Source organism: Pyxicephalus adspersus, chromosome 8 (genome assembly GCF_032062135.1).
Source record: "Pyxicephalus adspersus chromosome 8, UCB_Pads_2.0, whole genome shotgun sequence".
NCBI lineage: Eukaryota > Metazoa > Chordata > Amphibia > Anura > Pyxicephalidae > Pyxicephalus > Pyxicephalus adspersus.
Window position 1 is genome coordinate 7,523,966 of NC_092865.1, and position 27,464 is coordinate 7,551,429.

General features: G+C 40.5%; 1 protein-coding gene across 3 annotated transcripts in view; it reads left to right on the top strand.

Annotated features, from left to right (window-relative positions):
* Positions 1-786: 786 nt before the first annotated feature.
* Positions 787-27,464, top strand: part of DNAJC6 (DnaJ heat shock protein family (Hsp40) member C6) — a 49,839-nt gene continuing 23,161 nt past the window's right edge. Inside the window, exons 1-5 of one of the 3 annotated variants that reach the window (XM_072419407.1) lie at positions 787-1,133; positions 15,362-15,524; positions 25,926-26,076; positions 26,839-26,888; positions 27,265-27,413. In XM_072419407.1, the coding sequence (XP_072275508.1) occupies positions 15,512-15,524; positions 25,926-26,076; positions 26,839-26,888; positions 27,265-27,413 (363 nt within the window). In that variant the 5' untranslated portion in view covers positions 787-1,133; positions 15,362-15,511. Of the gene's footprint in view, positions 1,134-15,256; positions 15,525-25,925; positions 26,077-26,838; positions 26,889-27,264; positions 27,414-27,464 lie in introns of those variants that run through there. The other 2 variants (XM_072419406.1, XM_072419405.1) reach the window with 2 other exon arrangements.

A 27,464-nucleotide genomic window follows, 5' to 3' on the forward strand; every position in this document is an offset into this window, starting at 1 on the left:
AAGGATCGTGAAAGACAATTACTGCACGTGTGGGAGAACAACTAGGAGATATAACTCACAGCAATAAATTGGGTGAAACAAAAACAAGAAATGCGGGGTAAAGAAACAGGAAAAGGTTTGAAGCTCTTAATTTAGAGCAAAACTGTAATTGCATTTTTTGCACTAAATTAAAAACTTCAAACCTCTTCCCGTTTCTCTACCGCACATTTATTTACGGATATACTAGAGGTGGCTCACCATAACATTTTAAGGTAAAAGGAAAGAACCAATACCCACAATCACTATCTATAGAAGGGGCAGTTTATATTTTATATACATATATTCATCTATATATGGATAAGGCAGAAGACAAACAAGAGGCAAAGCTCTCAGCAATTACCAAGGTGCCAGGAAGAAAGGAAGTGAGGGGAAATCTCTACAGCAGGGATACAGCAATAAAATCCAGACATAGGAGACAAACTTTCCCTATCCAGAAGGAATGGCTTGGTATATATTTTAATATATTATATAATATAATGCACTCTAAGTGAGGACAAACAAGAGGCATAGCTCACAGCAATTACCTAGGTGCCACAGAGACAGGAAGTGAGAGGAAATCTCTGCAACAGAGACATAGATAGCAATAAAATCCCAGTATAAGATGTAACATATCCCCGCTCCATCCAGAAGGGACAGTTTGGATAGAGTTCCACTATAACTATGCAACTATGTCCATTGCGTGCCCAGGGATTAAAAGCAACGAGACGTCTTCCCCTTTTTAGCTTAAGCTGCTTTCACAAGCGCGTCCGGTGGCTTTTGTTTGGGAACAAAAAAGGGATCAAATTATTGGAGGTTTAACCCGAAGCACCATTTTCATGGAAATCCAGCGGGACCTGGGAAAATCCATTCCAGGTTTTGCTTGCTGTTTGGATGACAATTTGCTAAGCCTTCCCTTGCTTCCACAAGGTCCAACCACAGCACACAATGCAAGTGCTTGCAATAGTCCCTGTTTGGTAGCCCAGCTGTATGGCCATAGCCTTACCATGACCTTTGACTGCTTGTGAATGACAAATCAAAACTCAGCACTCAGCAGCGCAGCTGGAGACAGGAGACAGGAGACTCTGCTTAGAAAATGAAAGAAGCATCTCAGCAAGGTAAGGGGGGAGCTCCATGGTTATGGGAAATGCAAAATTCTGTTTATGTATTGAGCTTGGTAAGCAAAGGAGGCAAATGGAGGGTGCAGGGGGCAGAGCAGTGCAGATGGGATGCAATGGGGGCCCACTATCTATCTATCTATCTATCTATCTATCTATCTATCTATCTATCTATCTATCTATCTATCTATCGCAAAATCCTATATAATAAATTATATATATGGACCTCTAGCCATTCCATTATACATACACACACACACACATATACAATAATAATAATAATACATATATATATATATATATATATCGGTCAGAGGGCAGTGACCTCACGTATCCATTAACCTCTTGCACACAGCTATACACACGCCATTACACCAATGCAGAAGTGTTGTGCAGACTGGATAATCAGGGCACAAAATTGCAATGATTGCATTGCACACAGATGCTCCATGATCATATCAGAAACATATTACACAGATTTCAGTTTCCTAATTTATTTTGACCTTTTTGATCAGTGGAGAATTTCGTGGCTGTCAGATATAGAAAGTGTCCTTCTAGGATCTGAATGAGCAAACAGGATTCTGTGCGTGGGTATAGTTACTGTTTGCAAAGAAGGATTCTGGATCCTATGTCCTACGCACACACACACACATATATATATATATATATATATATATATATATATATACACACACACACACACGTGCAAGATATAGGATCCAAAATCTTTCTTTGCAAACAGTAACATTACCCACGCACAGAATCCTGTTTGCTCATTCAGATCCTAGAAGGACACTTTCTACATCCGATATATATATATGCATACACATATATAATATATTTTACTTTTTATCATGATCTAGTTCATTTTTAAATGATAGCACTAAAGTCATAGGTAGGCATCCCTCTCTCTGTATACATATATTACTAAAAAACAGGATGTATATAGCACCAACATATTACGCAGCGCTGTAATATGTATATATCATAATCCTGTACATTTCAGTCTTTAAACCTTCAAACTTCAGCATCCTTTTCAGTTTAATAATAAAACCCATCCACCCCGTTGCACGACTCCCCTGCCTAAGATGTCTTCCAGAACCCAAACCCAGCAGACCGCTTTCTAGGTTAAAGATGAAATCCTGCAAAGAAAAGTGCAGCCATCCATAAATTTCATGGGAATGATTACATGACGTTCCCTTCCATGATGCCCGGAGAGAAAGGGGTTAAGGCATACACCAGGTCCCTTGGCTCTCCGTCATCTTGGTGGCTCAGATTCAGACTCCATGTTTCCTGCAGCTGAAAGCCGACTCTCTCGGCCTTCAGGAAAAAAGCTGACACAGGGTTTAAATAGTCATTTTTTTTATATATAATGAGCAGCTTTGAATGTTTTTGACGTCACAGCGTGCATCGTTTGGAGGTTGTACGTTGTCCTTGAGTACCTGCATCGGCGGTGGCGGTGTACAGGCGGTGGATCGCGTGCGGTTTCCTGGATCTGCTGAGTACACTGAGCTCAGCTGTTTACACGCCGGGCTGCACTTCAATGCCAAAGATTAATCCTAGAGAACAATATGGCTCTGATCCCTCCTGAATATTTATTTATGGAGTAATGCAAGAGACGAGATTGCTTCCTTTAAATAAAAACAAAATCAATATTTATAGAGAGCGAGGCGGCATTTTCCATGTCACTGTACCAATACTGTACAGCTGAACTGCAGGCAATACCTGGATGAAATATATAAAGGATTTGTATTTCTGTCCATCCTGCCCTGGGATTTACACAGTATAGTACTATCAGGCAGGGCAAGAGACCTGATTTTAATTTGCTACAGCAAAATAATGCATGCATTCTTGTCCTTCTTCCAAAGCAACAAAACTAATGAGTTCATTTCTCTCTCTCTGCTCTTTCCTACTATGGGCATGTGATGTGTGTTGGCACATGAGCACTGCAGCACACCTGATTGGCTCTTTGTGCTGCTGCTTCCTCTTCAATTCTAAGCTCTGTCTTTGATTAAATGCAGGCACTTATACTGCATGAATGTTCTGAAGAATTGATGAATACAAGGCTGCATTAATGTCTGCCTGGGTTTTAGAATAAACAGGCTCTAATGTGGTGCATTTCATCAACCAATCAGATTCAGTCATTTGTTATCCCTCTGCTGATTTCTAGTAATGATTCATGATGCTGGTTTGCTGTGATACACAGCAGGATGGTCTGATAAAAAGATATCCAGGCTTCCATTTTGGACTTCTTGCAAGCGATTGATGCCTGTCTGCTTTTGGCTATACTCCGATTGGCATTGAGGTTGCAGGGTGGGTACTGCTTGCTAATGCCAAGGGACCACTGCTTTTGGGGTGACACTACAAGTAACTTCTACCCACAGCAGCCCCATTGCGAATGAATAGGGGTGGCAGTGAGTGGTATAGTGCCACTTACTGTCACCAGCTGTCAATTGTGCAGATGCTTTAAACTTCAGCGGTGACCAAGGTGCCAGCTGCTGGGTAAGGCCACCCAGTGAGCCACCTGGAGAGGTGCCAGCTGCTGGGAGTCCTGGGGATTGCTTGATTCTATGTCAAATCTGAATCTGCTCTTTAACAACCCTACTGGATCAATCCTGCAGAAAGAGAAACCTGGGAGTCGGGCACTCAAGGTATTGATTCCAGGGATCAGCATGACAGCCAAACAGGGTGCATTTTCAATAGAAGATAACCTATGCTTGTCTTTAATGTCACACTCAATATATTGCTGCCATCATTGTTCAGGATCTAAGTCTCTGTGCCAGTGGAGCTAACACTCTAATGTCCCCGCCTTGGTCATACAGATACATTTACAGTCAGTCTGGGCAGATGGCAACCTGATTTGAGGTTGTGAAGGAAAATCACAGCATATGGAGAAAATATCCTGAAACATGCAAAGCACACAATGCAAGCTGCCAGGAAAAAGTGTCCCTGGGGGGGACTGGAACCACAGAACCAGGGAAAAATTGTAAGAGAAACCTTGGTAAACCTGAAAGGGTCTGATAATTAATATTAATAATAAACATGATTCATATAGCGCCAACATATTACACAGCGCTGATAAACTAATGCAGCTGCAATGTCTAAGGCCTGGAAAGATGCAATGTATGACATTCCTGTTTTTGGATTTACATATACTTTGTGGTTGAACTTGATAAATGTGTACCTAGGATAGCCACCATGGCAGTGACTTCATCCACACCTGAAAAGGTATATTAAACAAATGGACAATTTTTATCTATATGGACCAACTGTGAGTCCCTGTGCAGAACTGACTAGAGCCACCCCACCTTTACATTCCCTTACGCCAGTACTAGTCATTCCAGGTGGCACAATAATGTGAACTTTTTTGCAGCTTGAAATACCCAGAGGTTCACCTACCGCAAATCATCTCCCTCTGTGCCAGTCTAGTCCATCGTATAGATGACAGGGCTGCTGGGGGGGCCCCTGGTGGCTAAGGAGGGTATTGGGCCCTCGTGCACCGGCACACTTGGCACCTCCCCATGTCCGCCCCTGTGGACCAATAACATTGTTTAAATATTGGTCAAGTAACAACGTATAGAGATTAAACATTACTGTTTGACCTTCTCACAATTGCAGGGCCCTAGTTGGGCCGCAGGGGCATTTACGTGCTTACTTTAACCCCCCGTAAGGGAGTTTTCCCACTCCCAGGTGCACAGCGAACTGCTGCCATGCTTCCTAGAGAGGCAAACTGTTTTATTTCATCCTTAACAGATGTACTAATTTAAGTTTCTACCTTTTGTTAAACATATAACCTGTAATTAGCCCACAGATGACACATAGCCAATTAAATCTACCTTTTCATATCCATACTTCCTGCATTGTGCCGGCTCTATTAATGGAGCTTTTTTAATGCAATTTACCTGGAAAATGGCCCTTTAGCAGGAAATATTCTGATTATTATTGCGGCAATATACGGCCATAATGACATTTCAGCCGTAATGTAAAGTCAATGAGTGCAGATGATTTCCTTGTGAATAGTAGGGAACCTATAATTAGGGATCATTAGAAGATCTCATAGATACGTGGCGGATATGAGCTGTGCGGGGGACTCATCTGTGTGTGTCACAGGACAAAAATACCCACCAAATGTGGTGAATATGGATATAAATGCAATCAGGATTAAAGATTCACTCCAAAAATAGGAAAATGAAAATGTAGCCAAACCCAAATCAAATATTAAATGTATTGCACTGTAATACAGTGCTTAGATATGGTGGCTGCATTACTTTTCTCAGGCTTTTTTTTATTCTTGTTTAAGTGCAGAAAAAAAAACTTGCCAGCAATCCAGTAAGCTTGTGACTGCTTTAAGGAGTCACCAGGAGGAATTTAGCAGAAGTGGCAAAGTATCTTTTGTATAAAACCTTTTTCCTGACTCCTGGTGGCTATTTGATTTTCTGCATATGCTGCATGGTGCATGTGCCATGCAGTGTAGAGCTTGGCTCTATATGCAGCACCGCCAACAGACCCATATGCTGCTATATCAGTGGCTGTTCAATGGCCCATAAGAGTTACCAACTGACCATTTAATGCATGAGGAGGATCCCTGAGGACTCCTGAGGAGTTAGTGGCAAACATGGCAACTTGTACACAGAATGCAGCAGTAACAAGTTCTTGGGCAAAAAGTTGAGTATACCCTGCTCTGCATTCTTATGCAGATTATGACTCGCCCAAACCGATGAAAGTATAATTCCAAGTTTTGCAGTTTTTCCGCAGTAAAGTGAGGAATGGACCCAGTTAGCTTCATGGAATGCAGCAATGCAAGCAAGTTTCATGGCAAAAAAGGTAAGCCAAGGTTTTGCTACTTACCTTGCATGGTGCATGTGCCATGCAGTATAGAGCACAACTCTATATGGAGTACCACCATGAATAAAACCAAATGCTGGGAAATGATCAGAGGCTGTTCAATGACCCATAGGGGTTACACTGACCATCCAATGGCTGAAGAGGATCACTGTGGACCCAGAGTCAGCTTCATGGAATGCAGCAGTGACAAGTTCTTTGGCAAAAAGGTCAGCGTGTGCCATCATAGGCAGCAATGCTCTGCATTCTTGCAAATTATGGCAAAAGCTCACCCATACCGATGAAGGATTCATTCAACGTTCTGCGATGGGAGTGCAGAATGCAGAAGGGAGATGATTTGTAATACTAAACCATTTCCTGTTCTGGAGTATTTGTCACATTTGGATACGGCCCATTTACTTGCACTGCAGCCATGTTTTGCTATTTACCTCGCATGGTGCATGTGCCATGCAGTGTAGAGCCTGACTCCATATTCAGCCATGAATGGACCCAGATGCTGGGGGCATTATCAGTGGCTGTTAGTGACCAATAACACTGCCCATCTAATGGCTAAAGAAGGTCACTGTGGACTCAGAGTCAGATTTATAGGATGCAGCACTGACAAGTTCTTGGGCAAAAAGGTCAGTGTGTGCCATAATTGGCAAATTATGGCAAAAGCTCACCCATATCAATGAAAGTTTAATTATACCTTTTTTTCTGCAATGGAGTGCATAAAGCCTCTCCTTTTGGTAAAGAGAAGAGGAGAAGGGGGATGTATTGTAGTACAAATATGGCACTTCCAACGCGTTTCGCATCTTTGTAACAAGGCGCTCGCAGCAAAAGTGTTCCAGACAATCATTACTTATTTATATCATTTACTATGGAAGGTGCTAACATTTAAGTGGCAGTCTCCATGGACCCTCATTTCTAGTGATGAAAATTCTAAACACAGTGCTATTCAGTTCTATGGAGCAGAGAGTGGGAAGGATGAGCAAGCAGAACCTCTTTTTATAAATGTGCCAGCAATAGTCAAAATTCTGGTAAATTGTAAACAATAGCTCACATTGATAAAATATTTATTCATAAAAGTGATGATCTTGTCAATTGCTACTTTTATGAATGCTGCAGTTTGCTTCCTACCCCTGTTGGCATCCAAAGCCATTGCCATGCATAATGATTAGTGATGAGTCAGCGTATATAATGTGTGTAATAGGAGAGGGTTTTTTTTTTTGTTTTTTTTGTTAGGGAGGTTTATAAAATAGGGTTTCAGTTTAGGAACATGAAAAGCTTTTAGCACATTATGATCACTTTTTTGATCATAGTAGCCAAACATGAAAATACTGTTGTCTGTGCCTAGGCACTCCTGTGTATGCCCGCAGTGTGAGATCATCTAAGGCTCTGTTGCCACTGCCTGCTAATTGCAGATTTGAAGTTAGATTTTGTGACATCACTAACTTACTGTTCTCCATGACCTGAGGAAGCAAAGCTCTACCTTCATAGCTGGTTTTATGCAGAGAACATAGAAAAAAGGGAATGGTAATAGCAGATCTTCTTCAGGCCGTACTGGTGACTAATCCTTTGCCCTCTTTCCGCCTTTTAGGGGCACTGTAGTTCCTCTTGAAAGTAGAAAACGCTTATAATGGCCAACCAGGTGCAGAGAATGAATCTAATAAATGTGCAAACTCCAGAAATATTTTGAATGTGCTTTTGCACATAGTGGACACTAGAGGGAGTCTTAACTTTAGGAATCATATTTTGATTTGACTTTCATTTGCATGGTAATTTGGCACATGTATCATTTCAAAATTTCAAGGAATTGTGTTCCTGTACAAAAGATGATTTTACAATACTCTAACTCCTACAGCTATTTTTTTTTATTACAAAACAATGGTTACATTTCTCATCAGAAGGAAAAAAAAGGTAGAAGAAAGTGGTGCTGTTCCCATTAAAAAGTTACCTGAGGATCATTGTTAGAAGATAAATTGTACACAGGAGTAAAAAGCTTTGAAGGACTGACAGCTGCTATGGAATTGCTGTGATTAGAAGGTTCAGAATTGAATTTAGTGTTTTGATTCTCTGGCAGACTTGGAAATGGAGTCTATAATTAGTGGAAATTGAATTCAGAGGTTGTATCTATAAGCTGCCTGTAGTCAGAGCATGCAAGAATGAACTGAGTCAGGCCAACCTGTGCTTACGGAAGAGCCCTCTGGCCCTATTTTCCCATTTACTGTAGGTGCCCTTGTATGGATCAGTGGTCCCATATAAAAGCCTAAAGTGCAGCTAAACCTAAAATCAACAATGTAATATATTGCAGACCACCAGTCCTTGGATGTGGATACAGAAAATTGCTTCCAATGGTACATTTACCAAACTGTAGTTTAAAATAGTTTGTTAGGAGTTTATATAAAAGAGTATATCTGTACCTGTCATGTCCAATAGCATTATCACTATGGGGGCAGCCCATGTCTCCAACCTTCTCCCATTTTTAGGTTTCAGTCTATGGCATTAGAAGAGATTCTTCGGAGATAATACATTGCTAGGTGCATGTGACCTGCATTTGACCTTCTTCAAGGGATCCCAAACTGACCTAAAGCAACCAAAAGTTATTCTGGTGACCTTTTTTCTCACATTGAACTGATTTCTTCCTACTTACTATTAGTCCTGTAGAATAATACACCCAGTGGTCACAGATTGCCCCCCGTTCGAAATACAAGAATTGTGGATTAACCTCTTCTGCTCTATTCAAAGCATTAAGCTACGTACACACTTCCAATTATTATCGTTAGAAAACGAATGACGAACGATCCTGCACGATATCTACGAACGATCGTATAGCACCGATCCTGCACATAGAGATAACGACACGATCGTTCGTAGATATTGTACACACAATAGATACGATCGTTTGAGCGATAGAGGAACTATGTGCATGACAGGAAAGTGAACGGACGTTCATTCATCACGCATGCTCAGCCCATGGACGATCAACGAACGACCGTACACACGAACGATGTTCAACGATCGTCGTCCAATTCGATCCGCCAGTCCGGTCGTTCGTTTCCAACGACTTTCCTCGTTCGTCGGCGTCGTTGGTTACTTTTTTACGAATGATTATTTGCCCAATCGATCGTTCATCGTTCGTTTTGAACGATAAAAATTGGAAGTGTGTACGCGCCTTAAACCAGAGCGAACTTCCACCTTCAAAATTTGAAGCAGGGTTTAATTGCAGAAAGGGGCAGGTGATGTCACTTCTGCAATAAACACTTACCTGTCTGATCACTTTCAACAATTGCTGAGTTGCATCATCCCAACCTGGCCAATCAAGATGGGCAAAGATCCAAACCAGGACAAGAAGAAGAAAGAAGATGGCAGTGCCCACCACGTAACACAGACAGGTGAGTTTTAAATTGCGATCAGGCAGGTAAGCTTATGTTATTGCCTGCCCGGTTTGCAATATATGATCTGGCAAACACAAAAATGGGTAAGTTCCTTTTTAAACTTTTTTTGGCTTTAGCCTTAGGAGATCTAACACACATCAGGTCTTTAGGTCCTTTTAGGAAGGGTTTTATCACATAAACCTGTACAGTAGTGGGAGTTCCAGCACAGAAGCAGGTTGGACCCTGCATGTGTGTCTCCAGCCTTAACTGTAATCCTATAGGGAGCTTGCTGGGATTTGTTACCCAATCCCCAGGTCAGTTACTCTTTGGTCACTTTTTTTTTTGTCAAGCAGACTGCGGACATTTGTGCTTAAAAGCTTATTCATGTCCTCAACTGGGACTCAGAACTGGCATGACAACAATATCTATACTATCCTTGTTTAACTGTAAGGGGTTCATGTATAGGTCTTTAAAATATGAACAGAGAGACACTAATGTTACAGCAGCAAGTAGGAAAAGAGAGTCGTTGCCTCTTCTATTGATCCTGCCTCAGTTTGCATTAAATTAAACCCATCTGTCCATCTGTGCTACAATAAGCCCACGGCTCCTTCCTTCCATCGGCCCACGGCACCGTCCTTCCATCGGCCCACGGCACCGTCCTTCCTTCGGCCCACGGCACCGTCCTTCCATCGGCCATCGGCCCACGGCACCGTCCTTCCTTCAGCCCACGGCACCGTCCTTCCCCTGGCCCACGGCACCGTCCTTCCTTCTGCCCACGGCACCGTCCTTCCATCGGCCATCGGCCCACGGCACCGTCCTTCCTTCAGCCCACGGCACCGTCCTTCCCCCTGGCCCACGGCACCGTCCTTCCCCTGGCCCACGGCACCGTCCTTCCATCTAATGATCCATTTATCTATCTCTACCAAATCTTTTATCTTGAAATGAATCAATGCTCTGGATTTGCAACCTAAAGCAAGGGGCTCACTTTGATGCCCAGCACCTTCTGTGTATTCTCTTCTTTTGCTGGGCACCTGATCTAAATACCGAATTCTTCAGGCTATAGTGGAGTATAAAACATATTCCCATCCTTTGCATAATGCATTGCTGATACCTGAGCAGCCAATTACTAGGCACCAACAGGGTCACATGGGGGCAGGAAGAGAGTACCTAACCATGTGAAAGCTTTGAGCAGAGTGACTTGAAGCTTGCATTGCATCCAATAGAGAGCAGCAAAAGGAAGGTGACTATGTACTGTTGGGGAAGGGAGGACAGGGGATAAAGCAATCCTTTTGCTTTGTCATCCATATAAAAAACATGTTTGTTTTTGCAAATGTCCTGCACGTGTGCCAGCAGCATACTGATGGGGTCCTTCTAATGCATCCTGTATGGTATTTTAGGTGTTAGAGGAAAGTGAAAAATTGCTAGTGTGCTACTCTGAGTGGTCCAATTTACTTTTATAGAAGACTTGTGGCCAGGATTGGATATTTTAAATATTTTCATATTCTTAAACAGTAATTCAACTTAAAACCTCTGTAAATGAAGGCATTGTGGAGTAATTCATTCTCAAAGTGTAGATCATATAGTTTTACTTTTTCTCCACAGCTCAGCTCCCCCTCCCATCAATGACTGGCAGCCTGCCATTATTCTATTAGACATAGAGACAGGAAATGCAGGAATGCCCTGCTCTATGCCAACATTTGGACAAACACCCCCATCATCCCGAATATATATGCAAATCTAGCACTGCAGCTCTTTCTCCCCCTTTTAGTAAATTGCTCCCTGTTCTTCTTAACACATTCAATAAGCCCATTTTTTAATCAAGATTTAGGTGTTAAAACAATGGAGAATAAACATACCTGTAGCAGAAAGAAGTAATAGCAGTGAGCTAGTGATCTGCTGTCAATCAAATGCTGTGATCTGCCCCAGGAGGCAGTGCTTGCCATCATGGCACAGTTAGCTGTAGACATCCAGACCCTGAGCATAGGCACGCCTTTTCAACAAAATTATAGAGGGGGACAGAGAAGGTAAAATTTTGATATTTATGCAAAAAACATGCAAATTGCACTGGCTTGAAACTGAGCCAATCAAACCCTGAAACTTTAGAGCTTAATTGGCTCAGTTTTAAGCCAGTGCAATTTGCATACAAATTTTCTGCATCTTATTGACCTTCTATGTATATATGACGCATTAATATTCATCTTTATATGAGAGGCTATAGTATGTTTTTTAATATTTGATTTGGATGATATATTTTTCAACTGCAAGCTTTGTGGATAAATTGCTCCTTAGTGCCTGCAGCTACAAAGGTCAGTGAGGGCTTGTTCTTATTTGAATGTGTAATATGATGTCCATAACTTGTCCACAATTCTATTTTAAAGTGAACCTGTCACCTGTGAGGCTAAAATATACATTTTGTACTAGAACTTTATCAGAAACCAGAGGATCTGCTTGTTTTTTTGCTAAATTGAGGGACTACTGCACAATGTCAGCTTTAACATTCAGATGACATGACATGACATGATAGCATTAATAAGACTCTGGAGAGAGATTTAACTTTGCTGGACCAATCACATAAAACTTGGACAACTATTAATTAATGTTCCATGTTAAGTGCATATGGTAATGTTCTTTAAATTCCATGACTTGCTCATAAATCTCATTTAATCATTTACATTTCCACTCATCTCTTAATTGTTAATACTTTATTGTGAAGAACTCCAGGGGATCTATTTGAAAAGCAGTGAATCTGAAATTCCCTGAAACATTCACTAGTGGAGAATCAATTACTGCCATTGAAACACATGGACATGGAAGAATCTCCACCAGGGAATATCAGATTCACAATATAAATGTATAAACAGGTGGATTTTAAACTATTTGTAGCACCTATTTATTTCTTTAAATGATTGCAACTACTTTTTATTGTACCCCTTATATCTACTTTGAAACTCCATGCAAAATCTTTTTATCAATTTGGAATAGAAAGTTTGGACTTTGTCTGTTCTTTGTGGCTATGTTTCCATTTGTAGAGATTTGTGCTTACTTCTAAACCAAGGTGTCTCCTGGATAGGAAATTAGACAAAAACTACCTTATCAACCTAACAGGTTGTCACACTCTACTCTACTATATCCAAAGATAAACGAATGTTAAAAACGTAATGGCCCTTTGTAGACAGTTTTCATAGTAGGGGCTGGTGTCTACACAACCAGTATATTAAATAATATATAATACAATATAATTGTATTTAGAATCTCAGACCACATTCTCACATGTTATGGTATTTTGTTGTGTTGTGTTTTTATTATAGCATGCCAATGCATTAGGACAACACAGCTTACCCCAATGCACAGTAATGATCTTTAATGATTTTCAATGGGCTGAGTCACAAAAAAAAATATTGATTTTTTTTTTTTTTGTCCTGCATTGCCAGCCCAATAATCTATATTGTTGACCATAGCACATTGCATGTTAACATGGTATAAACACATATGCACATAGGTGTAAAGGAACCCTTATGCTTCTATTCTCAGTTGCACTGGAAATCTTCTTTTGGCATGTTCTTTGTGTTGAGGGTGTCTGTTTTTGTTTTATTTTTTGTATAGAAACATTTTTTAAAATAAATACAAAAAGAAAACAAGTGAACAAAAAGGAAGGGAACTCATGCAAAATACAAATGAAAGAAACAGTATTTGACCACATAATAAAAAAAATAAACATCTGATATGTCAATTCAAATAAATAGTAACAATCTAAAAGTGAAGAATACAAATGAATGAAACTTGACTACATATAATAGAAATATAAAAGTCTTATATGTCAATTCTAATAAATAGTACCAATAGAAGAATAAAGAAACAAATTATGCTACTAATATATTAAATAATATATACTGGGAAATATGGTTTAACAATAAGAATAACTTCAATCTTTGTATTTTAGCAACATCAAATAGCTTATTAGCTTTCCGAGCAGCCATAGAATCCAGGAAGGGTTTATGGTAATCTTTAAACGGGAGCAGTAATGGACTCCTCACATAAATATATAAGTTCAATATTGAAAAACTTTTATTTAATGAGATTTGACTTCAGATAAAAAAGGAAATGCGGTTGAAATTGTCCAGCCACTAAAATCGAATGTCTGCTTACATATTTTGGGCCCTTTCACACATCATCTTCTATCAATATTGGGCAGCATGGAGTTTGCAGGTTGTGTTTGCGTGGGTTTCCTCTCACATTCCAAAAACATACAGTTAGATTAATTGGCTTCCCTCCAAATTGACCTTAGACTGTATTAGTGACATATGACTATGGTAGGGACATTAGATTGTGAGCTCCTTTGAGGGACAGCTAGTGACATGACTATGGACTATGTACAGTGCTGTGTAATATGTCGTTATATAAAAACTGGACAACAAATAATAATTAATAGATGTGAAATGAACCAAAAGTATTGTTGGGTACCTTACCCTGCAATCTTACCTGTGGACCAGGTGAGGATGATATCACTATTCTTCAGTGAGGATTTCTGGTGAATGCAGAATAATCATAATCTTGTCCTTTCCATGGATTGGAGTGATTTCCTGTAAGATTTCACCTGCTTTGCATTCACCATGAATCTTCCCACAAGGATGGGAACAATGCAGAATTGTAACTTTTTTTTTGGATACATTTTATACCTATTGATGATAGATGATAAGAGAAGGGTGAGGAACCTAGACAGTGTATCACACCTTAAATGTCAGTGGAAGGTCCTCTTTAATCCTGGCATTAGTGCTGATCTTATATCTTATGTAACAGTTGGACTGTTATTGGCTAATGTCCAAGACAAGAACCATCAGTGCAGTTCCTATTATATATATATATATATATATATATATATATATATATTTATTTAGAATATACATTGATTATTGGTTATTGTTCTGTTATTTCTTTCTATTTGCAATGGGCCGTCAGGAACATCCAATAAACCATCAAATGTATCTGAATCATTTTACCATCACATGTGCCATTGGGGTGCACTCAGAGCTAGGCGCCCATGTGTTGTCTGTGCATGCGTATTTGGTTGCCATTGAAGCTGAATGGTGATATATGGTAAAGTATTAAAGGTTTCCCTTTCCATTCTATCAAGTTACATTAGTGTGATTGTAGCCACCCTATGTAATAAATATAAAAATATTAGGAAAATGAAAGTAAAGAAAGGGGCTTCAAAGCTATTTTTAATTTATATTTATTAAAATATTTGGTCGCAAATATTTATTATACATTAACATAATAGTTTGTGTCCAACTCCCATTGTAGAATCATGATGTGGAGACTGCGGAATTAAACATACATATCCTGTGCTAGGTATGCTGATTATTGTATAACGTGGATTAATCATCGGGACGTGTTGTAACCCAACGCGTTTCGCCCACCGGGCTTCTTTAGGGGTAAATTACATATGTATGATTTCTAATGATTAGAGAAAGAATACAATCAATAATAGTAAAGAAGTAAGTATCAATAAGTAAACAATATACTGCAATGTGCAGACACATTTTGGGGTTACCAAAGGTAAATAATTTGAGGCAATCCCTTCAATCTGTATCCAATCAACCCAAAGCTAGAAGGAGATTGTACAATCCTATTACACTATATGTGGTCTGCTCTAAAAATGTCTTCAGGGTGAATGACAAGATGAATTGCATGCACAGAAAATGCAATGATAAATGTATAGTTTTTATGATGTGTCTGTTGTAGGATATTGATGCTATGTATGATGCATGGATTTTGTGTATTATTCTTAGTGCAGGTCGGTGCCATATATATAGAGTTTTGGCTGATGGGGTATATTGGGGTGTATGGCGGGAAGGGGAGGGCTCAGCCAGGACAATAGACACCTCGGTGACACCAGGCGGAGGAGGATCCAGTGTAATCCCCCTGAGCTCCGGGGAGAGGAGGGAGGAAGGGCAGCGGGATTCCTCCTCCATGAGCCTGCTCGGGTCTTACCGGAAAAAGACCAACAATGACGGCTATGAGTCTTTGCAGCTGGTGGACAGCAACGGGGAGGCCAATAGCGGAGGAGGCGGCAGGGAGCGGCCGGGAAGCAGGCAAGGAGTGAGCGGGGCGGCGGCATCCGGAGGAATCTCTCCAGCAACGGCGGCCAGGAGCCCGGGCCGGAACAACGACTGCAGCACCATGGACAGCTCAGGTATACCGGGCCGGGGGGATCAGTGCATGGGGGGATCGGTGCATGGTATACACCCCATAGTATTGTAATGCAGGGACAGCTCAGGTATACCGGGCCCAGGGGGGATCATGCATGGTATACACCCCATAGTATTGTATTATCAGGGTGCAGCACCATGGACAGCTCAGGTACAATGGGGGGCAGTGCATGCTGCATGGGGGGATCATGCATGGTATACACCCCATAGTGTTGTATTACAAGGGTGCAGCACCATGGACAGCTCAGGTACAATGGGGGGCAGTGCATGCTGCATGGGGGGGATCATGCATGGTATACACCCCATAGTATTGTATTATCAGGGTGCAGCACCATGGACAGCTCAGGTACAATGGGGGGCAGTGCATGCTGCATGGGGGGATCATGCATGGTATACACCCCATAGTGTTGTATTACAAGGGTGCAGCACCATAGACAGCTCAGGTACAATGGGGGGCAGTGCATGCTGCATGGGGGGGATCATGCATGGTATACACCCCATAGTATTGTAATGCAAAGACAGCTCATGTATAACGGAATCGGTGCATGGGGGAATCATGCATTTTATACACCCCTTATTATTGTAATACAAGGCTGCTGAACCATAGACAGCTCAGGTAGAATGGGGGGCAGTGCATGCTGCATGGGGGGATCATGCATGGTATACACCCCATAGTATTGTAATGCAAAGACAGCTCATGTATAACGGAATCGGTGCATGGGGGAATCATGCATTGTATACACCCCTTTTTATTGTAATACAAGGCTGCTGAACCATAGACAGCTCAGGTAGAATAGAGGGGCCCAGTTTGAGAACAGGGGGGTCAGTGCATTCTGCTTGGGGGGGATCATGCATAGTATACACTCCATATTATTGTAATGCAAGGCTGCAGCACCATGGACAGCTCGAGTATAATAGGGGGCCTAATTTATGATAGGAGTTTGGGGGGTCATTGCATGCTACAAAGGTTGTCACACATGATACACCCCATTTTATTGTAATGCAAGGTTGCAGCACCATGGAAAGCTTAGGGTGGAATAGAGGGGCCGGTGCATGTTGCATGGGGGGATCATGCATGGTATACACCCCATAATATTGTAATGCAAGGACAGCTCAAGTGCAATAGGGGGGGGGGGGGGCCCAATGGGAGATTGGAGGGTCTGTGCATGCTGCATGGGGACATTATACACCCCATATTAACCCCATATGTAACACAAGGCTGCAGCACCATGAACAGCTCAGGTGGATTAGGGGGGCCCAGTGTGGGATCGGTGCATGCTGCATGGAGGGATCATACATAACACCCCATAATATTGTAATGCAAGGCTGCACCATAGACAGCTCAGGTATAAAGGGGACCTAAAACATAATGTGGGATCAGGGGTCACTGCATGCTACATGGGTCGTCATACATATTATACACTCCATAATATTGTAATGTAAATGTAATCGGGGGCCGGTGCACCATGAATAGCTTGGGTATGAAGGGAGGCTTAATGCATGATGTGGGTTTAGGGTGTCACCGCATGCTGCATGGGAGATCTTACACATTATACCCCATATTGTACTATAAGGCTGTGGAACCACGTATAGCTCCAGTATATTAGGGGGCCCAGTGCATCATGTGTAATCAAGGTGTCAATGCATGCAACATGGCTTATCACACACTATATACACCCCATATGATTGTACTATAAGGCTTCAGCACAATAAACAGTTTAGGTATAACTGGGGGGTGGGAGGGGGGCTAAAGTATAAAGTGGGATCCCTGATCATAGGGAATAAGGGTGTCAGTGCATGCTGCATGGGGTATTATACTCATTATACACCCCATGATATTGTAATATAAAACTTCAGCACCATGGACAGTTTACGTCTAATGGAGTACCTATAATGTATAATAAATATGTAGTCATAAAGAATCAGGGTGACAGTGCATGCTGCAAGGGGGATCATACATAATATACATCCAATATTGTATTATAGGGATGCAGCACCATAAACAGCTAAGGTATATTTGGTGATTTATTGCATTAAGGGTCTGTCTGGGATTATTTAGGATTAGGGTCTCTGTGCATGCTACATAGGGGGTGATACACGTTCTACAACCCTATAGCATAGTGCTTTAAGGCAAATCTATCTGGGATTATTTAGGATTAGGGTCTCTGTGCATGCTACATAGGGGGTGATACACGTTCTACAACCCTATAGCATAGTGCTTTAAGGCAAATCTATAGCCAGCACAGATACAACCTAGAAGGCCTAGAGCTTCAAAGTATAATATAACATTGATCAGCCTGTCCCTTTTATGCATTTACTTTACACATATAATTGCATTTGCAGTGTACAGCTCCACAAAACATGTGTTACAAGTATGACTGTCTAAAATGTGAGGTCATATGCCTTTTGTACTATAACATTATACACTACAGCACCATAGACAACTTGGGTACAGACCAGAGCCATAATGCATGATTTACCAGTGCTGTGACCCTGTGCCTGTGTATACTGCATGGGTGATCATGCACCTTGTGCACTCAATATCGCTACTAATACATTCAAGCATGCCAAGTTGTAGACATCAGCACCATGGACAGCTCAGATATAGGCCATGCTGCATTATTGGTTTGTATATACCATAATGTTGTACTATTTGTTTAAATGCCATGGACCACTTATGTAAAGACTATGTTACCGGTATATTACCAACCCATGTTCTAGTAGATAGGCAACCATACACTTTGTACATCACATTATTGCATTTTACACTGCAGCACCATCTACATGTTGCTTAATTACCATTTAATTGAAATGCTTAGGGTATCATATATACTTGCAGCATGTCCAGTTTAGGGAATTCAGCACTGAGTACACAGAAGCTGGCAATCTGAATTCCCCAATACAACATATTATTGCCAGGTTATTTCTCAGTATGCTTTTTAGTGTAGAAGGAATCGCTAAGAAATCATACAAACTTCCTGCAGCAAGAAGCCTAAAACTTGAGCTCAGTAATCCAGTGCTGCAAGAACACCATGCTGTTCACTATAGACAGCTAGGAAATCTGTTGCAAGGGCCAAGATCTAAGCACATTACACTATTAAACTGCTGGCGCATGTTGCATGTGGATCATGCATCAATATAATACTATTCTATCAGGTTGTGTATCCTCTATGAAGTATCAGCTACCTTGCATCATATTGCAATACCATGGGCTGCTCATGTATCCTGCACCTTATTCATTGCATGTTTGGATTGTAATGCATGGCTTGCTTTATCCAGGAGATCATGAATTCTGTATACCAGTGTCTGCATGCTGCATGGGAGGGGATTGAATAAGATATTCATTGTATAAAAGATATGCATAGATTGTCAGTACTGCAAAGAGTGCTGATCATACAAATTATAAATCTACTGCATTAATTTTTCCAATCTATGCTGTATTTGGGCATAATGTATGATCTACCCTGATGTTTTACATGGTGTAGAGGGATTCTGGATTTTCTGATTGTGTATTATGATGGAGGCGTATTGTGAAAACATTTTATTGGACACAGCTGATGTGTATGTATGATGTAAGGTATAACTGATGTATATTAAGCCAAATGGGATTTGAGATTTATAGATGAAATCTTCCTTTTCTATGTCTCTTTTTCTATGAGATCTCATTGCAGCCGTTCCTGGCACATGCACACCTTGGGATGATTTTAATTCCTTTTTTAAACATTTACTCTCTCTTCTCCAATGTTGAAAACCCTTACCCTCTGCACTTCAGCACTGGCCCTGCACCCCTTATTGTTTCAGCACCAATGGTCCTCTTCAGGAAGAATGATCTGTAATTCTGCCCACTTCCTATGAGCCCAGACTGTTATTTATACTCCTCCCTGGGGATCATTGAGGGGGGTAGGGGGTTACAATGCCTAAAGTTGTGGAATATCCAATCATGAACCTGTGTTTTTATATGTTTTGGATATTCCACCTATAATTTTTCTGTTACGTTCCACCTGAGAGTTTTCAATGTTCCTGCCCATCATTTTGCATCTCAGCTTCTCCAAATACACTCTTTACACCAAATCAATAAAAATCCCGTATGGTTGGTTAGAGCCCCCATATGGTGCATGTCTAGGAACCTTGCACTGGGATGATTGGAGCCCTTTATAATGGGCACAGCAGGTTTATACACCAAGACTCAGAGGAGGGATGGCAGGAGCCCCTAATAATGGGCACAGCAGGTGTGCAGACCCAGGGACTCTGCATAGGAATGATGGGCATCCCTAATTCTCTGTACACAGTAAGTGTACAAACTCCTGGAAATTATAATGCTCCCATGAAATATGCAGACCCAGAATTTCTGCTACCATTTTGGACTTTACTTCAGATGTCAACTCTTTGGTCAGGTGACTATTGCCAAGAACTGAGAGTAAGGGAACTTATATATATTTATTTATTGTGAAGGGTTAAGCTCAGGATCGCCTTTGCTGGGGTCAAAGAGCGCTTCTCTGCTTTTAAGGTGTTAAGCTGACTTGTAGTCAGGTTTATTTGAAGGTTGCTGATAAAATAACAAAAATAGCAAAAGAAAACCTCGCCTGTCCAGCACTTACTATACATCTGACGTTCCTGTCTTATCAGCTGGAGGGCTTCTCCCTGTCAGCTCCAAACAAAGCTTTCAGCAACCTTCTGCTCACTTTTTAGCTCACTCACCCAGACTGACTGTCTGTGTCTCCAGCAGAGCTCACTCACACAGTCTGCCTGGCTGTGTCTTCAAACAGAGCTATCTCCAAGTAGAGCTGCACTGACACAAACCCCTGTCTGTGTCTCTCCAAGGCAAGCTGAGCCCGCACAGACCCCTGTCTGTGTCTCTCCAAGTTAAGCTACTGACTGAGCTCCTGGCTCTATGTTATATCCCCACCCTCAGTGCTTTTTCATTAATTATCTCACAGGTGAGAATCTTCCACCTGCTATTTCACACAGGAGAGGAATCTTGGGCAAATATACCTCACATAAAAGAGGAATCCTGGGCAAATATATCTCCCTTTCACCACCAATCCTGCATTGGTGTCATATATATATATATATATATATATAACTAATAATTTGACTTAGAAGAAGGGAAGCATTCCAAACATACTCTGCTCTATCTGAAATGAAATAAGGATTTAATTATATCTATACTCCATATTAAACGTATATTATCACACTTATTGGTCTGTGCTCTTCACATTTCGACATCATAATTTCATGTAATATGATTGGCTATGTGGAGGGGTAGCCTTCTTGGGAGTTATTTTTGACAGTAACAGCCAATCAGAAGCGTGCACTGCTGATGGAATGAAAAAGATTGCAGTAATTCTGGAAAGATAAGTGCAAGCTTCTATGCAGTAAGATGCAATGCAGCCCAAGATGGCTTTAAGGGCTGATGCTGATGTTAATTTTTTGGTTCATTTCTTTTTTATTGCAGCGGTGACTTGATTGATGACCTACTGCAATGTTACTCTGTGACTGTAGCCGGGAAATGTGTTAATCTTGGAATGAAGATCTCAGATTCTGGTGCCAGCCCAGCTTAAACCTCTGTGTGTGCACTTGTTAAACACATGGGTCTCTGGGTTATTTTTAAGATGTTGCCTACACTTGTGTGGGTATGTTGTTGAACAGACCATTATTACTAAGCAACATGGGTGCTGCGTAGGAGGACTGTGTATAGGTCTGAATTTGGGTCAGCCAACCCGGAGCAGGCCAAGCTGTCGATGTGCCACAAATCTTAGCAAGCTAACACTTTTTACAATGTTGTTCATTTATGCTCTGGTTTTAAGCTTGGATCACAATGAATATTAAAAGACATAAAGGTTGCACTTTGTTACTAGCTTTAGTTTTTGTTGAGTGTCCTGGTATATAGTCTTTTAGGTATTGATCCTGCAATTGGATCAGTTATCCTTTCCACTTTCTTAAACAGGTGACAACACTGTTTGATCTGCAGTAGAATTAAACAGCAACGTTGTCACCTTATACATGTAATAGTCTTAGATGGACTGCTGGCTCTTAAATAATGTTGTCACCTGTAGAAGTGAAAACGATTATTGTACGTGTCATCCTGGCCAATCAAAATAGTTGAAGATATACAAACCAGCAGCATAAATATAATTTATTCATTTTAAAGTTTGCTCATTCCTAGAACACATTTCACAATCTTACTTTTTTTATAACCCTGTAGGTGCTCATTTTGTACAGCGCTGCAGCAGATGTCAGCTCTTTGTAAATCATTATGAATGATGATTGCGACATTGTTGCAAGAAGAAAATCAGAAGTTTGAAATCTCAGATGAATGAGAAATATATCAAAGCAGAACTCCAATCTAGATTGTATTTCTTTGACCTTGTAATGAGTTAGGGACAATGTATATTTTTCTTAGGATTAGCGTCTATTTATGTTTGTGATCCTATTGGAGTGATTTTTCCATCCCGCCCCTGTGATGTCCGTACACAAACTGGACAGAGTAGTTGTCACCGGTTGAGTTTACAGTTGATATTTATGGTTGAGTTGAGTTTACAGCTACTTTGATTCTCTGTGAACTTTAGGCTTTTGTTACTTTCCTCCCACCAGCGACACCACCGACCAACCACCACAAAACCAACAAAAACCTGCCAAATGCCAATAACAATGTCTGCTAAACACCTGGAAACCGGTTGGTAGCTGCTGGTTGTTTGGCGCTACCACCACCACTACCAATTGACATTTTGCCAGGAGAACAACCAACAGACAATAGGGTCAACCCCACCATTTACCTTAGCAGATTCAAAATTCTTCTCAGCAACAACAGGGGACACCTGTATGCATACCGGATTTTTGCATAGGAGAATCATAAAGGATTTGGCCAATATCAATCTAAGGTGTGTATGGGACCTAAGTTTCCATGTTAAGGTATAACATACATTTTGCAGAGAGATGGACAATTGCAATGTACCTGAGCCCGCATAGGAAGCACAGGTCCTTCTCTGCAGCATGATGGCCAGGGACAGGCTTTTCTACTCTAGATGTGGCTGTTCTTTAGGGAAACCAAGCTTAGCAAACTTTTTGATCTATCTAGATTAAATTTAGCCAACTTAAACAGACATTTGTTTTTTTTTCTGAAGGATACACAGCACTATTCCATGGCATCATTTCTTGCGCATCACTCCCAAAACACACCGCTCATTTCCCGAGACGAGCATGATGTGGTACAACGTCCTCTAGCTGACTTTCAAACAACAGAATCTTTGTATTGTTTTGCATTTGCATCTTTCATACAAGAGAAGCGGAATTGTTTTCCTCCGTCTTCTTGTTTTTAAACAATGATGGACGCGCAACGCTGGGGTCGAGCAGGCTAGCAGACGTGTATGTCATTCAGCGGGTCTGTTATGGAAATTTTATTAGATTATATTAGAATTGCATTGCTCATCAAAATGTCACCAATATATTAGGAAAGGGTTTTTCTGCCTCAAACCACAAAATGACATGTTTTTTTCTGGTAGCTGTTTCAGCCTGGAACGCGGTTTGGTAGTTTGCGGCTGGTTTAGAAATGTCTGGCAATTAGGATGATAGGTATGAAAGGGTAATGACACAGTAATGTCCGCTGTGTGGTCATTGCAGATTTCTGGTGTTTTGGCAATATATATATAGATATTGCTGTCATCAATGGCAGGATAAATAGTCCATAGCTCATAAACATGAGTTTCTGCATGTTTCTTTTTTTAATTTTGCAGTTTTTGCCACAGCTCTCCTGTTCTTCCCCCCACAGTGCACTATTAAGATAGGAGTTGGGCTCATTTACATTCATTGGATAATAACGCAGATTCTACCCCCTCATCTTCCCAAAGTGCATTGGAAGGGGAACCAGAGCATTGCAAAGTGCAAGGTTCCAAAAGAAAAGTTGCATTAGTTTCAAGGATGCTTTTCTATTGACTTTTGTAAGACGTAACACATTAACCAATAAAGCCATGGTAATCTTTTTAATGGTACAATAACTCATTTTCAGACTATTAGTATTCATACAATTAAAAAAAAACAATTGTATACCATATGTATTTGCATTTTAAACAGATTTTAAACGTCTTTGCAAAACAATCCTTTTCCCAATTTAAAAAATGGGTTCTTATATGTGGAGTCATTTTAAAGTGAATAATAATGAGGGTGATTTAGTTGTTCAGATTCTTACAGAACAGTAGCTATTTCCCAAACCAACTTTGTGACACCTTATTCTTGATTTTTGTATTTTAATTTGTATTCTTTGCTGAAAAAAAGAAAGCTAGGGAAAACAAAACATTTAAAAAGTTGGTGTTAGGTGCCATAAAATCCCATTTGCTTTTAAGAACTTTAATGGGCAGTGGGCTCTTGTTGGGACTGATTCATAGATCACTATGGTGTCAGAGTAAAACATGAGTAAAGCTACATACAGATGCTGGTTTTTTTGTCACTCCCAAATATTTAGTGATCTACTGGACAACTAAATGTTTGATAAGAATGACCACTAATGGGGACAATGCAGCCCCTGCTCATCCTTCATGCCCCTATTTTTGTATCTGTAAAGGTTCTTTCTAGAAGCAATTTTTGCGCCAACTTTATCAGTTATAAAGCTAGGTATGATCAAAGTGTGTTCTTGATCTTAAGGGTTTATTATATTTATTAACAAATTTTGTATCATATAGATATATACATGATACAAAATTTGTTAATAAATATGTATATTTTTTAACCTTGTTAGGTATTGATCAGAGCCCAATTATGTACCCTCCACCCCTTCACCAGAAGAACGTTTTGTCATGCTGCCCACTTTGACAACACACTTAAATTACCAGACTTTTACATCTAAAAATATATACATATTTGCATACTTTGTATAGTGCAATGACCTGAATATAAAAATTTTAATAAAGATTTGTCCACAAAAAAGTACAATAATCGATAATCTGCTAACCCATTTTGCAGTTTAAGATCCCACATGTCTTACCTTCCCATAAGGTTTGGGCTTAATGTTAGAAAATAGGATAGGATGGAAAACCCAGGATAGCTAGGATTACAACATTTAGGGATTTGCATGTTAATGCATATAAATTTACGTTATATGTGTCATGCTTATGGCTTGGCAGGATGATCTTGCAATAAATGTCCTGTGATGGTGTAAGATGGAGGAACAGGCAAGGTGACCATATGTTCATTTTGGCAGAGGTGTCTTACATGGTGTCATGATCAGAGGAAGGAGCACAATGGAACGTGTCTGGTACAAGTTACAATATCTATTGTTTTAGGAGAGGCACGGAAAGGTCACTCTGTACTACATATCACAAGTTCTTGTTGTACTACCCACTGCCAGCTGCTGAATATATCACTTCTATCATCATCACAAGAATACTCTGCATAATGGGTCTATTCATTAAAAAAATGCTTCTTAACTTGTTTTGCTGCACTTTTTTATTCTAATTCCCAGTTTGATAAAATTGCATTGCTGAAAATATAAAGATGTATTCCTGAGCTGTGTTTGGTAACTGTTGTTGCTGAAGAACTTTGTGATGTATTTAGGAGCAGCAGAACAGATTGGCTTCTATGACTATGATCTTTTTTGTTCAAGTGTGAATGCTGCTTTACAAGGAATTTCATACAGCTAAAATAAAGACTGATTCAGGTGTCTATTCTAGCTATATTAGAAATAAAAGTGATTTATAGTGGCACTGAGGGCTGGGGCTGCGGTGGGAGCACTTGCTACAATATGCAGGTATATACAGCTTACTTGCACAATATTGCCAATTGTCTACGAGTTTGCCGTGGCTGGTGGTGACAACTCCATGCAACCACACTACTGATGCCATCTTCTCTTCCACTTGATCCACTTCTTTATTTGGCCACAGGGCAACTAGTGATGATGCAGAGAGTTGCACGTCCTGGCATTGGGCTCCATATGTTAGATACCAAGAATTTACTCTACACTTTAGTCATTTTAGTCTTGTATGGAGTAAAAAAAGGACCCATTGTATTTTTTTTGATGATCTCTATCCTATCTCAGAGACACACCATGGCACATCTTCTTATGGGCTCCCCCAGCAATTACAACTCCACAGAGATTTTACCCTATCACTACTTTATCCAAGACAATTTTTTTTCTGTACTTATACTTTGAGCAGAAGAGATATACAAAGTACCTTGCACCAAATACCTCCACTTTCTACCCATTTTTTGGGGAGTGGAGAATTAAGTTTCACTTTGTCAGCTGCTTCCAATAAAATTATAAAGTATAAATAATACACAGTTTAAATGCATTGGTGATCTAGGAAAATAAAATTGCTTGCAGTAACATCTGAATTTTGGTGAAGTCCTAATTAAATACAACTAACTAATAAAACCCCATTCTTGCATCCTTGCAGACGCCTCTTCACCCGACATGGAGGCCAATTATGGAGGAGGCCTATTGGACATGGTCAAAGGAGGAGCGGGACGCCTCTTCAGCAACTTGAAGGATAACCTGAAAGACACTCTGAAAGATACTTCTACTAAAGTAATGCAGTCAGTTGCCAGGTGAGTGTAAATGTATTTTGTACGGTGTTTGTATTAAAAAAAAGAGAATTTGAACCCCCAACCTCTGAGACGTTTGAAGGCACCGAAATCCCTTAAAACTCCTAATCAAAAAGAGACTTATTGTCCATTAGTTCTGTGTGTGTGTGTGTGTGTGTGTGTGGGGGGGGGTTGGCAGACCCGGGCCCCCAGGTCTTCTACTGACATCCCTGGGTCCCCTTTGCACTTACTTTTTGTATTATCTTCTAGACAGCCAAGCTTCAATATTCCCTGAATCAAACAAAGTGAATACCTCCTGTGTCTACTTATATAAACTTAGTTTTGGCTTCTAAAAGTGGCTGTAAATTTTAAGAAAAAGGAAATCTTAAGGAAAAAGAGTAAAGCTTCCTTAATCATTTTAATGTGTGTCTGTGTCCTTTAATTTTTTAGTTAATTTTTTTTCAAGTTTTTTTTTTAAATGCCTGGTGCATGTCTATCTTCCAGTAGAATGTCTGCAGTCTCTGACCATCTCCCTGTAGAATTTCTGTGGTCTTTGGTTATTGCCGGAATGCGGTCTCTGGGTATTGCCGGTAGAATGTCTGCGGTCTCTGGTTTTTGCCGGTAGATTGTCTGCGGTCTCTGGGTATTGCCGGTAGAATGTCTGGAGTCTCTGACCATCTCCTGTACAATGTCTGCGGTCTCTGACCATCTCCCTGTAGTATGACTTGTATTGTCATTTGCTTGAATCGTGTACCCCTGCACTAATTTTCTTTTTTTTTATTTTAGCTATACAAAAGGAGAGCTGGATATCTCATATATTACCTCAAGGATTATTGGTAAGAAACCTTTTTCTGCTTGATGCTTAGTAAACACTATAAGATATAGACAACAATGTAAAACCTGGCAAAAGTTCTGAACTCCTTACTATTCTTTTCAAATTTAAAAAAAAGAAGGCTCCAGATGAACTTTAATTAGTATTTAGCCAAGAGATGCATCCACTATTCCTAGCTATAGCATTATTCATCCCTTCCCCTTTATTCCCACTTGTTGTCATGTACTATATCTGTACTTGCCTAGGTTTTAAGAACCACGAGTAGTCCAGTCTTTGCAAATTAACCCATTATGAGGTATTGATCTTCTGCAGCAGACTTCTCCAAGTAGTAAATCCCAGGCTCACTATAACTAATTGTGCTTAACTGTTCTTCTTGCCAGTTATGTCGTTTCCAGCGGAAGGCGTTGAGCTGGGATTCAGGAACCATATTGAAGACGTCCGTTCATTCCTAGATTCTAGACATCTGGACCACTACACAGTGTTCAATCTATCACCCAAGTCTTACCGCAGTGCCAAGTTCCACAATCGGGTGCGTCCGTGCTGTCCTTTTATGTCACGCAGATCCATTACAAAAGCCTGT